Source organism: Schistocerca serialis, chromosome 9, assembly GCF_023864345.2.
Source record: "Schistocerca serialis cubense isolate TAMUIC-IGC-003099 chromosome 9, iqSchSeri2.2, whole genome shotgun sequence".
Classification (NCBI taxonomy): Eukaryota; Metazoa; Arthropoda; class Insecta; order Orthoptera; family Acrididae; genus Schistocerca; species Schistocerca serialis.
Genome location: NC_064646.1, coordinates 416184845 through 416203721, shown reverse-complemented (window position 1 = coordinate 416203721; position 18877 = coordinate 416184845). Strand labels below are relative to the sequence as shown.

General features: G+C 38.4%; 1 protein-coding gene across 4 annotated transcripts in view; it reads left to right on the top strand.

Moving 5' to 3' along the window:
• LOC126419310 (transcription initiation factor TFIID subunit 1-like) overlaps positions 1–18877 on the top strand; it is a 167106-nt gene that overhangs the window by 107996 nt on the left and 40233 nt on the right. For all 4 annotated transcript variants that reach the window (XM_050086488.1, XM_050086489.1, XM_050086487.1 and 1 more), the window contains one exon: positions 15882–16323. In XM_050086488.1, the coding sequence (XP_049942445.1) occupies positions 15882–16323 (442 nt within the window). The remainder of the gene's footprint in view (positions 1–15881; positions 16324–18877) is intronic.

Genomic DNA, 18877 nt, shown 5'->3' with positions numbered 1-18877 from the left:
TATCCTCTCTACTTCGACCATCATCAGTTATTTTGCTCCCCAAATAGCAAAACTCCTTTACTACTTTAAGTGTCTCATTTCCTAATCTAATTCCCTCAGCATCACCCGACTTAATTCAACTACATTCCATTATCCTCATTTTGCTTTTGTTGATGTTCATCTTATATCCTCCTTTCAAGACACTATCCGTTCCGTTCAACTGCTCTTCCAAGTCCTTTTCTGTCTCTGACAGAATTACAATGTCATCGGCAAACCTCACAGCTTTTATTTCTTCTTCATGGATTTTAATACCTACTCCGAACTTTTCTTTTGTTTCCTTTACTGCTTGCTCAATATACAGATTGAATTACATCGGGGACAGGCTACATCCCTGTCTCGCTCCCTTCCCAACCACTGCTTCCCTTTCATGTATCTCGACTCTTATAACTGCCATCTGGTTTCTGTACAAATTGTAAATAGTCTTTCGCTCCCTGTATTTTACCCTTGCCACCTTCATAATTTGAAAGAGAGTATTCCAGTCAACATTGTCAAAAGCTTTCTCTAAGTCTACAAATGCTAGAAACGTGGGTTTGCCTTTCCTTAATCTTTCTTCTAAGACAAGTCATACGGTCAGTATTGCATCACGTGTTCCAACATTTGTACGGAATCCAAACTGATCTTCCCCGAGGTCGGCTTCTACCAGTTTTTCCATTCGTCTGTAAAGAATTCACGTTAGTATTTTGCAGCTGTGACTTATACTTATAGTCCGGTAATTTTCACATCTGTCAACACCTGCTTTCTGTGGGATTGGAATTATTATATTCTTCTTGAAGTCTGAGGGAATTTCACCTGTCTCATACATCTTGCACACTAGATGGTAGAGTTTTGTCGGGACCGGCTCTCCCAAGGCTAATGGAATGTTGTCTACTCCTGGGGCCTTGTTTCGACTTAGGTCTTTCAGTTCTCTGTCAAACTCTTCACGCAGTATCATATCTCCCATTTCATCTTCATCTACATCCTCTACCATTTCCATAATAATGTCCTCAAGAACATCGCCCCTGTATAGACCCTCTATATACTCCTTCCATCTTTCTGCTTTCCGTTTTTTTGCTTAGAACTGGGTTTCCATCTGAGCTCTTGATATTCATACAAGTGGTTCTCTTTTCTCCAAAGGTCTCTTTAATTTTTCTGTAGGCAGTATCTATCTTACCCCTCATGAGATAAGCCTCTACATCCTTACATTTGTCCTCTAGCCATCCCTGCTTAGCCATTCTGCACTTCCTGTCGATTTCATTTTTGAGACGTTTGTATTCCTTTTTGCCTGCTTCACTTGCTGCATTTTTGTATTTTCTCCTTTCATCAATTAAATTCAGTATCTCTTCTGTTACCCAAGGATTTCTACTAGCCCTCGTCTTTTTATCTACTTCATCCTTTGCTGCCTTCACTATTTCATTCCTCAAAACTACCCATTCTTCTTCTACTGTATTTCTTTCCCCTATCCTGTCAATTGTTCCCTTATGCTCTCCGTGAAACTCTGTAAAACCTCTGGTTCTTTCAGTTTATCCAGGTCCCATCACCTTAAATTGCCACCTTTTTGCAGTTTCTTCAGTTTATAATCTGCAATTCATAACCAATAGATTGTGGTCAGAGTCCACATCTGCCCCTGGAAATGTCTTACAATTTAAAACCTGGTTCCTAAATCTCTGTCTTACCATTATATAATCTATCTGAAACCTGTCAGTATCTCTAGGCTTCTTCCATATATACAACCTTCTTTTATGATTCTTGAACCAAGTGTTAGCTATGATTAAGTTGTGCTCTGTGCAAAATTCTACCAGGCGGCTTCCTCTTTCATTTCTTAGCCCCAATCCATATTCACTTACTACGTTTCCTTCTCTCCCTTTTCCTACTACCGAATTCCAGTCACCCATGACTATTAAATTTTCGTCTCCCTACACTATCTGAATAATTTCTTTTATTTCATCATACATTTCTTCAATTTCTTCGTCATCTGCAGAGCTAGTTGACATATAAACTTGTACTACTGTAGTTGGCGTGGGCTTCGTGTCTATCTTGGCCACAATAATGCATTCACTATGCTGTTTGTAGTAGCTTACCCGCACTCCTCTATTTTTTAATTCATTATTAAACCGGCTCCTGCTTTACCCCTATATGATTTTGTATTTATAACCCTGTATTCGCCTGACCGAAGGTCTTGTTCCTCCTGCCTCCGAACTTCACTAATTCCTACTATATCTGACTTTAACCTATCCATTTCCCTTTTTAAATTTTCTAACCTACCTGCCCGATTAAGGGATCTGACTTTCCACACTCCGATCCGTAGAACGCCAGTTTTCTTTCTCCTGATAACGATGTCCTCTTGAGTAGTCCCCGTCCGGAGATCCGAATGGGGGACTATTTTACCTCCGGAATATTTTACCCAAGAGGACGCCATCATCATTTAATCATACAGTAAAGCTGCATTTCCTCGGGAAAAAATACGGCTGTAGTTTCCCCTTGCTTTCAGCCATTCGCAGTACCAAAACAGCAAGGCCGTTTTGGTTAGTGTTACAGGGCCAGATTAGTCAATCATCGAGACTGTTGCCCCTGCAACTACTGAAAAGGCTGCTGCCCCTCTTCAGGAACCACACATTTGTCTGGCCTCTCAACACATACCCCTCCATTGTGGTTGCACTGCTATCTGTATCGTTGAGGCTCACAAGCCTCCCCACCAACGGCAAGGTCCATGGTTCATGTGGGGATACTCCATATACATGCAATTTAATTAAAGTTACTTGTAAAACATTTACATACACACATTCACAGGTATACTGCTACAAGAAAGTTTAACATTGACATTTGAGTGAATAATTGCATCATTCTGTGAATGAAACTGCATTGTCGCAAAATCGGCAATGGCACAACATGTGGGAGAGAGATTCTCACAGTCCAGTTGATAACTCTTGGCTAGCTGCTCAGGAAGGGAATGAGTCTTATTGGCTTCTAAGAGTTAATGGTGGGGGATGCACAGAACGACTGAAAACAGGGCTGCCTTCCAACATGACGCGAACTAAAATGAAGGTCTCTGGCAGCTTTTGATACCTCCACCTACAGCATCTGCCATCAATATCCCATCCCTGTGCTTCAAACTTATCTGTGATCCCTCCTTAAAATCTCAGGCCCTTTACAAGGACTAACAACTCAATCCATAGACCTTCTTACCCCATCCAAATCACGCACCCCCATCTTTTGCTGTCTTCCTGATATCCACAAACCCAATCATCCCGGCTGTTCTATAGTTGCTGGCTTCAAAGCATCCGCCAAACATATATCTGCCTTAGTTGATCAGCACCTGCAACCCACAATGCAAACACTTTCCTCCTGTATTAAAGATACCAACCATTTCCTACATTGTCTGAAATCTGTGCCTGTCCCACTCCTGCCATATACCTTGCTTGTCACCATTGATACCACCTCCCTCTACACCAAAATACCTCACGAACATTGACTGTTTGTTGCTGAACATTTCCTCAGTCATCGACCGCCTGATTCCAGACCTATGACATCCTTCCTGCTCACCTTAAGAAATTATATACTTAGCAACAACTACTTAACCTTCAAGGGGCAGAGCTACAAACAGATCAGGGGTATGGGAATCAGGTTGGCTCCTTCTTATGCCAACCTTTTCATGGGTTGCTTGTAGGGGGCTTTCCTGGGGTCCATAAGTTATCAGCTCCTGGTTTGGTTTAAATACGTTGATGACATCTTTGTCGTAAAGAGTCATGGTGAGCCTGACCTGTTAAAATTCTTATATTCTCTAAATACCTTCCCCCAATTAAATTTCAATAGTCCCATTCCAAATCCCATGCCAATTTCCTTGATGTTGATCTCATCCTCACCAAAGGCCAGGTACACACTTCTGTCCACATTGAACCTACTAACAAACAACAGTACTTACATTTTAACAGTTGCAGTCCGTTCCCTGTCAAACTTTCCCTCCCATACAGCCTTGGCATTCGAGGCAATCGTATTTGTTCAGATGCAGACTCTTTACAGCTATACACCACCATTCTCACCTTGGCCTTTACTGGGCATAATTACCCCACCAGCCCAGTTCAAAAGCAGATTCCTCAGGCCATCGCATCCAATTCTGTTACTGCTGATCCCTCCAAAAAACTACTTCAGAGCACACCACTCGTCACTCATTATTATTCTGATTTTGAATATATTAATCAGCTACTTCGACAGGGCCATGACTTCCTAAAATCATGCCCTGAAATGAGATCCATTCTGTCTGAGATTTTGCGCACCACACCTAGACACGCATCTCCTTATCTTACGGCTCTTACCCATGCTGCCTCCTACCACCACCTGTACCAGCCCTGTAACTGGCAAAAATATACTATCAAAGGGAGAGCCACCTGAATTCCGCAGGTGGGAACTAGTGCTGTAATATGTCCTTATTCTTGGCATCCACCTGCCTTTAATTCACGTTAATTTCTTCTGTTTCTGCATTTCTTCACTGTAACTACTCCTTTCTTCATTCTGTTTTATTTTTTTACATCTTTCATTTTCTGACTATTCTATTTTTTGCTGTCCTCCTCCTACCTCCATTACATGCAACGCACTCAGCTTTCCACTCTTACTAACTCGTGCATGATGTTTTAGCAGTAATCTCTGTCTGGCATGTTACCGTGTCTTCCACCTTTGAAGATCTCATGTTTCCAAATCTTGTCTGGTGCAGTCCCCAACGATCAGTCTTTCTCCTGATCTGGGGTTTTGGGTGACTTTTCGTAAACCTCTCCAGTTCCTTTTTCTTCACTCTTCTTTCCCCTTCAACTCTTCTGCAAGAAGAAGGAACCATTGGCTCCGATAGCTTGCATAAGTGAAACATTTTTTTATGTGTGTGCTGTCCTGCTGCTGCTTGGTTAGTAGATTTTTTATCTACCAAATTACATTATGTTTCAAAAATTGATTATTTTAGTTATACTTTTTGTATCAAGATAGGCCTAATTAATAAGTCTTCCATACGCATATGAATTATGAAAATATAATATTTTAAAAGTTTTTGATATGACCAAAGGATAAGCAGCATGCTAGATGTCTACAGAGAATAAAGGAGCTCAGTATTTTCCCAGCAAAGTAAAAAATGCACAGACGCTATTGTTGAGAGAATGAAGGTTGCTACTGCAAGGAAGTTGTACAATGTTCCAAGACTGTTAAGAAATAAAATTTGTGGTCTGTCCCCACAAGAATCTACAGGACCTGTGGCTCACATTCTGGTTTTTTGTGAAGTTCTAAGGCTGCATTGCAAACAGTCACAAAAAAGATGCTGAATGTTAATGGGACTAATGGTTGTATTACAGAGGAGAAAAATCAGAAACTGGTTCCAGAAAGTATCTGAACCTCTGAATGATAAGAACATATTATTTGACCCTAATAAGATCTTTTAGTATGGATAAAGCCTCTTTTTTCTGGCTTCTAAAGGGGAATTAATTGTAGATTGTTTCTACACCAATCATTACAATACTTTTTGTTAATTGTAATTATTTTTCTGTTCCATACAATTGTTCTAATTTTTATCTACAGTATCTCGCACTGATGCCGCCACAAAGGAATTTGGTTTCATAGTGCTTACCAGCACCCAGGAAAGAGACCCCAGACCTTTTTACTACCAGCTTACCTAATGTTCTATCAGAGCCCAACACAGCCTTCAAAGAAGATCTAAATGTAAAAAAACTGAATTAGCATATGGGCAGGCACTTCAGATGCTGGGATAGTTCTTTCCTGACACATCAAATGGCATTTGTTAGCTGGTCACTTCCATATCTGCATCAGTGCATCAGAGCCCACTGTTTCGTTTGTAAGCAGAAGCGACTTATTTCTATTTTCATTTACTTTTTATTTTAAATTCTCAAATTTCATATGTGTTTGTGTGTTTACCAGTTCTATAATCAGAAACTTTTTCCTAATGTCTGTAGGTCTCTTCTAGATATACAGCCTCCTTTCATGATTCTTAAACCAAGTGTTTTAAGTTCTTCAGTTTCTTGCTTGTTTGTTTGTTTACCAACTATCTGATCTATCTGAAACTTTCCAGGATGTCTAAGTCTCTTCCAAATATACATCCTCCTTTCATGATTCTTAAACCAGGTATTAGCAGTGATTAAATTATTCCCTGTGGAAAATTCTGTCAGTCAGCTTCCTCTCTCTCCCTCCGTCTCCCACTCCCTCTCCCTCTTCTTTTGCCCAGTCCATGTTCACTTGCTGTTTTCTCTTCTTCACCTTTTCCAATATTGAACTTCAGCGCCTCTTCACAGTTGAATTTTCATGTCCCCTAACTACCGGAATAATATCTTTCATTTCATCATACAGTGTTTTCATCATCCATTGAGGTATTAGTACTGTAGCAAGTGTTGGCCTTTTATGTATCTTGACTAAACTAATGTGTTCAGTACCTGCAGTTCGTTACTGTTATTCCTATTTTCTGAATTATTAGATCTACTCCAGCATTACCTCGGTTTGATATTTTGTTGGTAACTCTGTATTCACCTGATCAAAAGTCGTGTTATTCCTGCCACAGAACTTCATTAATTTCTACTATATCTAACTCCATCCTAACTACCTTATTGTGTTTTTGGATTATCTAACCTACCTACCCAGTCATGGAATCCACCATTCCACACTCCAACCCAGAGAACGCCAATTTTGTTTCTTTCCTTATGACATATTCCTTAGTAATTCTTGAACAGATCTCCAAATATGGTACTATTTTTCTTTCACATATATTACAAATGATAATGTGGTCATCGTTAATTAATCCGTACTGTAGAACTACGTTTCCTTGGGAAATAAAATGGATGTAGTTTCCTCTTGTTTTCAGCAATTTACAATACCAACATAGCAAGGCCATGGTGGGTAGTGCTACAAGTCTAGGGCAGTTAATTATCCCATTGCAACTGTCATATTTTAGTTTGGCATCTCCACAGATACACCATCCATTCCGTTGCATGAATGAAATTGTTATAAGGTCCATGATCATGGAAGAAGGGAGGTTGTCAGTTCACCAGTTCATATGTAATTATATTATACAAAAATTTCATGTGTAGAGGATTACATGTGAATGTGTTCCAAAGGTAAAACCACCACTGGCAAGTCTCTGACAAATGCATAACCATGTTTGGTTTAAAGCCATTTAAGCATTTTATAATACCTTCTAAATTGATCTCTTTCTGAAAAATGTAGAGCTAGTGCAGATCTTAGCTGAGTTTGAGAAATTTTATCTTTGCATTCCTAGTAATTTATTCATCCAAAAAAACATTTCAACAATGGAAAGTTCAGGTTGGAATAGCAACAGTGATATAAAAAGGATAGTTTGCTACTCATTGTAAAGGTGACATACTGAGTTTCAAACAGGCACAACAACAAAAACACACAGAAAAAGTAGTACATACCACATCTAATCACCCCCACAACTGGGAGGTTGCAGCACTACAACACATGTAATATGGAAGAAATTGGATTTGGCTCAGCTAGAACCACACGAATAGCTAGGAACAACAGGTATGACACACATGTAGTACACAGGCTCAGTCAAAACACAAATATGAAACAAACTGAACATACCCAGAGTGCAGGTAGACTATGATGCACTATGCCCGAGACACATAAATTAACACATAGAGTGGCAAATCAAAACACAAATATAAAACAAACAGAACATATCCTCAATCCAGGAAAACTCAGAAGCTTCAAACCCACAAATAAACACAACACACATACACAATGATAACACCACAAAGAAAAGAAGCAGGTGGTACACTATGACTTACACACCTAAATTAACACACAGAATGGCAAATATGCTAAAGAAACAGCACTGCCAAATAGAATATAAAATTGTGCAAACCCTATAAACACTTAAGCTAACCAACAATCAAAAAGACAAAATTTCAGGGATGAAGAATATAGAAACTTGAATTTTAAAATTACTGGTCCATTGTACACAGAAATAGTATGCAGGAATTTTAAAAATAGTAAAAGAACACTCTATGTGTTAGAAGTCTGAATCAAACCATTTCACATTTTTCAGGACACACAAAACACCACAACAAACATCCTCTAAACATGGAACAAAATATGAAAATAATCAGGATAAACAACCACCATAAATGCCCTATACAAATGCAGGATAGCTGCAAGGGTTGCCCAGAAAGTAATGCACCACAATTTTTTCTTCGACAATTGCTTATTGAACATAATCAGAATTACACACACGAAAGAATTGAGTTTTATATACACACCCTATTATTTTCCCATGTAATCTCCACCCCGTTCTATGGTCTTCCTCCAGCGCAAAACAAGGATGTGTATGCCCTGTCGGTACCAAACCTTGTCCTAGTGGTGGAGCCAGTGCTTTACTGTGTGAATCACCTCCTCATCATCCTCAAAATGTCTTCCACAAATGGCATCCTTTAATGGCCCAAGCAAGTGGAAGTCCGAGGGGGCTAGATCAGGTGTGACAGCCACAGATGGTCTCTCCGACCGCTGCAAATCCTGGAGCTCCACCAAAACATCTTCTAATGACCTCACCTTCTGTGCCCAGCAGCTAACTGCACTTCTGTCGACAGCAGATGCTCCATAGACTTTGCACAAGCGTTTCTTTCTCTGCAGTGAGAAATTCAATGACGCTATGCCATTTTGAAACTGTCCTGCAGCTACGCTATCTATCAGAAGTGACGGAAACTTGGTGTGCTCACTCAGGAGATTTCAAATAATACATTAATAACGTTTTGCATTTGTAGCATTGTTTTCAGCTGAGAAAAAAAATGTGGTGCCTTACTTTTTGGGCAACCCTCATACCACATCCAGAAAGCCATTGCTGAGGACAAATATGCGCTCTCTTTCTCTCTCTCTCTCTCTCTCTCTCTCTTTCTCTCTCTCTTTCTCTCTCTCTCTCTTTTTCTCTCTCTCTCTCACACACACACACACACACACACAGGATGAAAAATTGACCTGTCGGGATTTTGTTGCACAGCCATCTGGCAGTGGCATTGGCAGGGAGCAATTTCCCCTCCACCGTGAGGTCGTTGTTTGTGCAAGTAGCACACATTAATAAGGCAGTGCAGTGCAGTGTATTGAATGAAAGTGTTTCAAGTGAAATAGAAGAATACAAGTATTTTATTAATCAAAGAATATTGGTAAGTGATTCATACTTGTGTGAGAATCAGTGCCTGCAGTAAGGAGATCTTTGTTTTGCAGGTAGCATGTGTTTGATATGTGATGTAATACAGAATGATGAGTGGAAGTGTTTCAAGTGAAATAGCGAAATACAGGTTAACTATTCACTAAAGAGTATCCATGTATAATTCATACATGTGTAAGAATTAGTGTGTGCAGTAAGGACATTATTTAAAGAGGAATTTGCTGATATTTAGGTTCATAATCAGAGTGTGAGTCATCAATTGATCAATAAATTTCTTGAAACAGAAGTTAACTTGACCGCCGGGAACATAGACAACCACATCCAGTACTCGTGAAGAAATTCTGGAAAACAGTGGTATGCTCTGTAAAGGTGTCCTCACATCTTTCTCAGCAAATAGGATTTTCCCATGGCTCTGTTCAAATGGCTGCGAAGTTACTGAAATTACTGCCCTACAAAATAACTGAAACTGCGTGACCGGGCAATAAGGTTGTGGTTTTGTGAATGGATTGTAAATAGGGTGCATTACAAAGAAAGTGCCCCTCACTTAACTTTATTTTCATGTGAATCATTGTTCCATCAAAGTGGATACAATGTTGAGAAAATAACTTGTTATTAGTTCTGAAAAACCTCATGTAATATAAAAGGCATCCCTGCATGATTAAAAAAAAATAGCGTGGTTTGTTAATAGCAGTGAGAGAATAATAGGCCTCCTTTTTTTCCTCCCAGGAAACAATTAACAATGAGAGATATGTGGCAACCATTTTGCAGCTTTTTTTTGGCCAGTTAACAGAGAGAGAACATTCTCTCACGACCCTTCACCAGGACTCTGTGATAGCACATATGGCCAACTTCTCACTACAGGAAATTCGTGACATGTTTCAGGTTAGAGTTATTGCCAACAACAGATGGCCTCCTTGTTCCCACGATTTAACACTCGGTAATTTTTATGTCTGGAGGGGTCTTAAAAGAGAAAAACGTACAAATCAAAATCGCATATTTTATATGGACTTATAACTTAAATTTGTGAAGAAATTACTGCTATTTACCAGAGGGAACCGCAGAGCATAATGAGCAATTCCTAAGCAGTGTCAGAAATGCTTGAGCAATGAAGGGAGACCATTCCAGCATCTATTTCCTTAGTATACTTGAGTTATTTACTTTTCTTTTTAACAGTTTATGTTATGTATGTTAGAAACAACTGATGCGACAAACCGTACTATATTTGCTGTGGACCTCCTGTCACCAGCACAGTACTTACAGGCCCACCCACCGTATTCTCCAGACATTGCTCCCTCTGACTATCACATGTTGAGATCAGTGGCACATGGCCTGGCTGACCAACACTTCTGATCTCATGAAGAAATCACAAATTGTATCGATTCGTGGATCACTTCAAAAGATGAACAATTTTCTCGACGCAGGGCTCATACATTGCCTGAAAGATGAGAGAAGTAGTGGCCAGCAATGGAAAATACTTTGAACGATACATGTGTAACCAATTTGTTTCATTAAAGCCTCAAATGTTGGGGAAAAATGGCAGAAGCAAATTGTACACATTGTATATGATTTATACCTTTCCTTTCAACTAAATTTGTCAGATATATACCTTAGAAATTGGGTTATTATTCATCAAAGTCTTTTTATTATGGCTGGGGTGAAATATTTGATGGTCAAGGTATATATAGCTTGTTTCTTCTTCTTCATTGCATTGGATTCTGGATAATGCTTGTTTGTTTATTTAATTAGTTATATTCAAGGTTGATGTTACTCGAATTTTTAAGTTTTATCTTTCAACTTTTATTTTTTGAATATTTATTTTAGAAGTGTTCTTTTTAATGGTGGATGTTCTCCCATGGACTTAACAATGAGCTGCCATTGGCCACAATTATTGTAACAGAATATGTGCATAATGATTGATTTTGGTTGTTTTAAATTTCTAGATACATTATTAATGATAAAAAAAATATTTTAAACCTTTTATCAGTTATGGATGTGGAACACTGACTGTAATGAATAAGGGTTTTCACAAATTATTGCAACCAGTTACCATTTGTTTTATTATTCATTTTTTATTTTCCATTACTGGTTTCAAATTGCCTAGCAATTCATCATCAGATGGTACACATATTCCTTGCATGTTTGCAGAATTTTGGTAGTTGGGTAGCTGTGGCAGAATGTATAAACAAAACGTGAGTACTGAATGTGGCAAGAATTATTCACATTATGAGATCGATTTAGTTGTATTACTTACAATAAGTAGTATCTGTTGGTTTGTTGTTGGTGCACACAATGTTTTGGAAAACATGTTATACCACTTCATGATTTTAGCCACAGGTAACAACTTAACAACTTCCATATGCTTTGCATAACGTAAATAAACAAAGTAGCATGATTAAAGTTACATTCTAAGACTTTGTGCTGGAGCAGAGAGTTTCTTTGTTCAGCTTGCATTGCAGACTAGCTACAGTAAGTATATATGTATTTCTATTATATTCATTATTGGAAAAATAACATGTATTTACATTACAGACTTTAACATGTACTATTTACATAATGTATTAAACAATGAGTTTGATATTTCAACTACAATTTTAGTGCTTAAATTATTTTTGACTTTTGTCTTGATGTTTAATACACATTCATCATTACTTATGAGATAAACATTAGAGCTCTGCATGAAGCTCTCTCTCTCTCTCTCTCTCTCTCTCTCTCTCTCTCTCTCTCTCTCTCTCTCTCTCTCTCTCTGTGTGTGTGTGTGTGTGTGTGTGTGTGTGTGTGTGTGTGTGTGAAGGGTTTTGTTTGCTAGGTCAGTTTGTTCATTTAAGATGGCGTCATTTGATTTGTTGTTATGGGTAAAAATCTGTAATTGTTCCACGAGATTCACCTTTATTCCTTTGTCTACAGTATGGAATATGTAGGTTTGTTTTGATGACTGTAATTGAATGACAACTTTATGAGGTGGGCCACTAACTAAAATTTCATCCTGTTTGCCCCATGTAGCAGCAGGAGAAGCTGTCACGGGGTAATTTACATATACCATTTTTGTGAAATGGTGGTTTAGCTCTTCTACTGTTATGAACTATTTGGTTTTGTACTTAGTTGTTTGTGTTGAAACTTACTTTGCCTTTGTGTTTTGCAGATTAATATGAAATATTACTGAGGAAAGGCATGGAGATAAATTTAGTTTCTTCTGCAATCGAAAACTGTTTTGTTGATGCTACACACATCAAAAAAAGTTTTGCATCAACACGGTTGCCAGAAGTCTTGAAGATAGACATTGACTGTGGATATTGTTATCACAGACACAGTCTCTTTAACTGTTCAGAGATGTCATTAAACCCACCCAAAGATGTAAACAACCATGCATGAGCAGTGCCTATTAGACGGAGGGGGTCCAACAGCCGATCAGTTGGTCATTCCACCAGGAAAGAGATACACGGCCCATGTTGTCTGTAGTTCAACCATGCCTAGACTGTCAATACTGTGATTCTATGGCATCTGTATTGTTACTTTGTGCCAGGAAGGGCTCTCAACAAGGGAAGTGTCCAGGCATCTCGGAATGAACCAAAGCGATGTTGTTTGGACATGGAGGAGATACAGAGAGACAGGAACTGTCGATGAAATGCCTTGCTCAGGCTGCCCAAGGGCTGCTACTGCAGTGGACAACCACTACCTACGGATTATGGCTTGGAGGCACCCTGACAGCAATGCCACCATATTGAATGATTCTTTTCATGCAGCCACAGGACGTCATGTTACGACTCAAACTGTGCGCAATAGACTGCATGAAGTGCAACTTCACTCCTGATGTCCATGGTGAAGTCCCATCTCTGCAACCATGACACCATGCAGCGCTTTACAGATGGGCCCAACAACATGCCGCATGGACCGCTCAAGATTGGCATCACTTTCTCTTCACCGATGAGTGTTGCATATGTCTTCAACCAGACAAGTGCCGGAGACATGTTTGGAAGCAATCCGGTCAGGCTGAATGCCTTAGACGCACTGTCCAGTAAGTACAGCTAGGTGGAGGTTTTCTGATGTTTTGAGGTGGCATTATGTGGGTCCACCGAACACTACCAGTGGTCATGGAAGGCACTATAATGGTTGTACACTACATAAATGCCACCCTCCTACCAATAGTGCAACCATATTGGCGAGGGATTCATCTTCATGGAGGACAATTCAATCCCCCCATCGTGCACATCTCGTGAATGACCTTGTTCAGGATAACGACATTGCTCAACTAGAGTGGCCAGCATGTTCTCCAGACATGAACCCTATCGAACATGCCTTGGATAGATTGAAAAGGGCTGTTATGGACGATCCACCAACCACTCTAAGGGATCTACGCTGAACCACCGTTGAGGAGTGGGACAATCTGGACCAACAGTGCCTTGATGAACTTGTGGATAGTGTGCCACGACAAATACAGGCATGCATCAATGCTACTGAGTATTAGCGGTACTGGTGTGTACAGCAGTGTGGACCACCACCTCTGAAGGTCTCGCTGTATGGTGGTACAACATGCAATGTGTGGTTTTCATGAGCAATAAAAGGGGCAGAAATGATTATGTATCTCTGTTCGAATTTCTGTACAGAACCAAGGTGGTGCAAAGTGTTTTTTGATGTGTGTATTTTGGAGTTTTTTGATTTTGTAGTGTAATACGTCAGCTATGGACAGGTCGTAAGCATTGTTGTGGGTTATTGTTTTGAAAATATTTAGTTCTTTGGTTTTTACCTCAGGTTCAGTGTGGAATTTGGTTACATGGTTGAGTGCTTATCTGAAAAATACTAATTTGTGTTGCTTGGTGTGGCTTAATGAGTTATTTATAACGACATTGATGTAGTGGGCTTCCTGTAAATTTGGAATTTGTGTTTATTGTCATGATGTCATCAACATAACAAAATGTTTATAATAAATGATTTTGTTATTTTCTGTTGTATTTGCTTTAAAAAAAATTGTTTCTAGATCATTAACATAGATGTCAGCTAGTAGGCCAACTAAGCTACTGCCCATTGCTGAATATAGACTTTGTTACTAAAAGAAAAAGTAATAGTAAGATAGCACCAACTCAAGCATATCCATTAGTTCGTAGATTCCTGCATTGCCTAATTTTTTGTGATGCAGTAAGTTATCCTCAGTTATTCAGGGTGTTGTAAGTTATTGGTATGTTGGTGTAGAGGTTAACTATGTGAGGAATGTAAACTTTCCTTTGCTGGATACAGTGATATCTTTGGTGCTCTAAAATGCATGCCTTAAAAGTTATGAGCATTTGTTCATTTCAAGAGTTATGTTTCAAAGTAGAGAAGAAGAAAAAGTGCTCATAGCTCTTAATGCATGCATTTTAGACTGCTTTTTTACTGGACATTTTTTCTTGTTTTAGTCCATACTGCCACTTCCCAAAATAATGGAAAGCAAAGAGCTCACAATAGAAGAGATTTGTTTCACAGTATCGAAGATGAAAAATTGCTCATAGCTCTTAAGGTATGCATTTTAGATCCTATGTTTACCAAGACTTTTTTGCTTCTGGTATCATGTACTTTCAACTGTATGTCTTTATGCCATTAATTATGGTACACCCTGTATATTCTCATTCATTCATTATGACTGCTGTATTGCTTTTTTCTGCCTAACAACAAGAGCATTATTGTTAGTTAGTTTTTTATTAATTTGTTTCAGTGTTGTAGCTTCCTTATGGGTGCTCCTGTGGAGTTCTGTTTTAGGTTTTCTTTACTATTTTGATTCATGCACTACAGCATTTTGTTCTTTTGACTTAATTTTGCTGACAGTCAGGCTAGTTGAGTTTAGCAATTAGATATCTAGCAGTCTTTTTATCAAGTGCACACACACACACAGAGAGAGAGAGACAGAGAGAAACTTTAATGTTCATTTCGTAAGTATGATGAATCTTATTAGGCATCAAGTTAAATGTCAAATGTAATTTAAGCACTAAAATTATAGATTAAATATTGTCCAAACTCATTATTTAATAGATTTTGTAAATACCACATGTCAAGTTTGTATTGTAAATTTATGGTGTTTTTGCAATAATGAATATAATATAAATAGATATGTACTTACTGTCACCAGTCTCCAACTCAAGCTGTGAACAGAGAAACTTCTCCAGCACAGAGACTTAGAGCATAACTTTAATCATGCTCCTTGGTTTATTTCTGTTTTTTTGAGCATGTGGAAGTTGTTATCTGTGGCTAAATTTGTGAAGTGATGTACAATTAACATAACTGGAAAACATACATTATGTTTTCCAAAACAGTGTGTGCACGAAAAACAAAACAACAGGTACTACTAACTGTAAGTAATGCAACTAAATTGATCTCATAATGTGAATAATACTTTCCACATTCAGTGCTCACATGGCTTGTTGGTACATTTTGCCACAGCTACACAACCCCCACAATGCTGCAAACATGCAAGGAATATGTACCATCTGATGATGAATTGCTAGGCAATTTGAAATTGGTAGTGGCAAATAAAAATTTAATAATAAAACAAAAGGTGAGTAGTTGCAGTAATTTGTGGAAACCCTTAATCATAAATTTTGTTGTTTAGTTGATCCACTATATCATAGCATTTCAGTTATATTATCTTAAATGAAAATTTTTTCTGTGTGAAACATTTTTAACATTATTAATTTTGAGTGATTAAATAATAATGGTTCTTAATACAATTTTGTAGGGGGTGATACCAGATCACAAAATAGAAGAGCAAGTGATGTGGGATGGAAACGCAATGAAAGATCTTTCTATCAGCCACCAAACAGAAATGACGAGCATAATTATGGCACACGTAATTTCCAAAATGACAGAGCCAATAGACATGACAACACTTATAGAGAGAGGGGAGGAGGAATGAATAATAGAGGTGATCGTGGCCAAAACTATAACCAGAATGTGAATGAGAGGGGAAGAGGAATGGATAATAGAGGTGATCGTGGTCAAAACTATAACCAGAATGTGAATAATCACAACATTCGTGACCACAGAATGAGAACTACAGGTGAACCACAAGTTATCACAGAGATTTATGGTGATCTTTTTACTGCGCCACCAGACTACTCCCTTGCACACTGTGTTGCAGAGGATATGCGCATGGGGAGTGGAATAGCTGTCACATTTAAGTATGTATGCTTCTAACCACATTTTTTTCCCACTTCATATATTAGCCTTTAAAGGATTTCGTCTTTACAAAGTATTGTGTTATCTTTTAGAACATATGACATCTCCTGTCTTCTAATTTGTAAGCTAATGCAAATTTGCAAAGTCAGTGTTGTTCGTCCTCTTGTATGTGTTCGTACTATTACACATTCGGTTGGTTCTTGCATAATCTACTCTTGAATAACCACTTAATCTTCTTATAAATTTCATTTATGAACAAGATTATTACCTCTTTTGCATAGATATCTATCATTCAGTGCAATCACGAACTACAGAAAGAGCAATATTTTATTTTTTAAATCTGTTCTAATTGTTTTTAATTTTAATTTTTGAATGCATAAAATATGAGAAAGCCAGCCACACACCTATGGAGGATCAGTGTGTGGAGCTGTGAACATGTAACAGAAAACAGCATTCGAGTTACTGATGGCACCTCATAAACTTCCTAATAGCCAGTTTTACATTTTGATTATACGTGCTGCCTTGGTCATTTTGACATTTGAAATACCTATCTCAACATCATGTCGAGACACAAATGATTCAAGTATAGAAGTGCACATTTAGCAAACCTTAATGTGGTACTAACTGTTTTTTGTTTATCAGCCATGCCATGACTTTTGCCTGTTTCAATTGAGTTAATGTTCCACCTACCATGGTAATAATACCCAAGAGTTACGTTGAAATTTCTAGATCATGCTGCTTAAATTTATCAAAAAACTAATAACTTCTAATTAATACTTCATTTAATTTCAGAATTGTTGAGGTAAGTATATTACCTTTATTTCTCCAGGAAAAATATTTTGCAGGTGTTCATTCAGTCGTAGTATTATTGAGTTTAGTTATGTTACTGGCAGAAGTCTTATTGCCTCACAGTCGTTATTTCAGTGATTAATTTTGTTCTCAGATATGTTCGTACAAAGATAAATGACAGAAATTCAGTTGTAATTGAATATTTTCTTTTTTTATTATTTGTGTGTATCAAAAGTAAACTCATGATAGCTATTTAATTGTGAGACAGAATTGCTGACCAGTTCTTACGTTGAATAGGCAAAATTTTGGTACTAGAGATACGCACATTATCCTAACTTTCAGAACCAATATTTTCCCCTCAGTGAACTTAAAGCAGACTCATCCAAGGATCGCACTTGGCAGGTGCAGGCACAAGGCAGTGTTGTTTTGGGCCCTCTACATGACCTTGCATTGCTAGTGTCAGCATAGGAGCAAGAGAGATAGCTGCAGAACAAGTGAGACCGCACAGCACTGCTCTGCACTGGACTGTCCCGTGGTGGTTTTTTTATGTTGACAATCTTCGCACAAAGTGCCTCCTGGTGTATCAGACAATGGACTTCTGCGAATAAGGAACAGCCAACTTAGCCATTTTTGACCTGACCTAACCCAGGAATCCAGTGCATATCCCTTGTAGCGCAAGGTCTCCATTATTACATTGCTCAGACGTTCCCATTTTAAATACATTGACTCGAACATGTTTTCCATGACTAGAAAAATATCCAAACCCTTGGTTTTGTCTTTTATTGGTATAAGGTCAAGAAATTCTTTGGTGACACGCAGATTGTTGTCGACACCCATAACTAATATGATGAGCTGAGATATGTCCGTAACGTCCATGGACTCATCAAGAACGACAGAAAATTAAACGAAGTTTGCCGCTCCCTCCATTAATTGGTCTTCCATATCTGGGGCCATATCTTTGACTCGGCGAGCAACAGTTTGAGGCGAAAGATTTATTTTCTCAAATTTTTCCGTGAGGTCTGCTGGATAAATACAAGCTGCCGAGTCAACCAGGCAATCCTTGATGAGATTCACAGCCACAAAGGCTTTCCCTGCTTTCACAATTCTCACCGAGCATTTAACAATTAATTGTTTCATTTATTGAAACCCAAATAAAAAACTAGCAAAAAAAATATTGGTTGTAGGTACGTTTTCTCCTAGTTCCTCTGAAAAGCGGTCATAGATGCTATCAAGGACAGCTAATTGTGTTCGCAAAATACATTTTTATCTGTTTGAATAGTTGGGTTTTAATTAATTGAAAACAGATCAAACTACAACATACGTTTTCCCATCCATCAAAACACAAATAACAAAAACAAAGAACGACTGTTAATGTCACTTTGCTGTCCGAGGGAGCCTTTGTGACAGCTTTTCAGAAAGTGTCAATAAATAACACAAATTGCTGCATATTTCAATGCTGGGCCATCAACAAGTGTCAGCATGTGAACCATTCAATGAAGCTTCATCGATACAGGTTTTCAGGGCTGAAGGCTCACTTGTGAACTCTTGATGACTGCACGGCACAAAGCTTTATGCCTCACTTGGGACCATCAACACTGACATTGGACTGTCGATGAATGGAAGCATGTTACCTAGTCAGACGAATCTCATTTCAAATTGTATCGAGGGAATGGATGTGTACTGGTATGGAGACAATCTCGTGAATCCATGGACCCTACATGTCAGCAGGGGACTGTTCAAGCTCTGTGGAGGCTCTGTAATGATGTG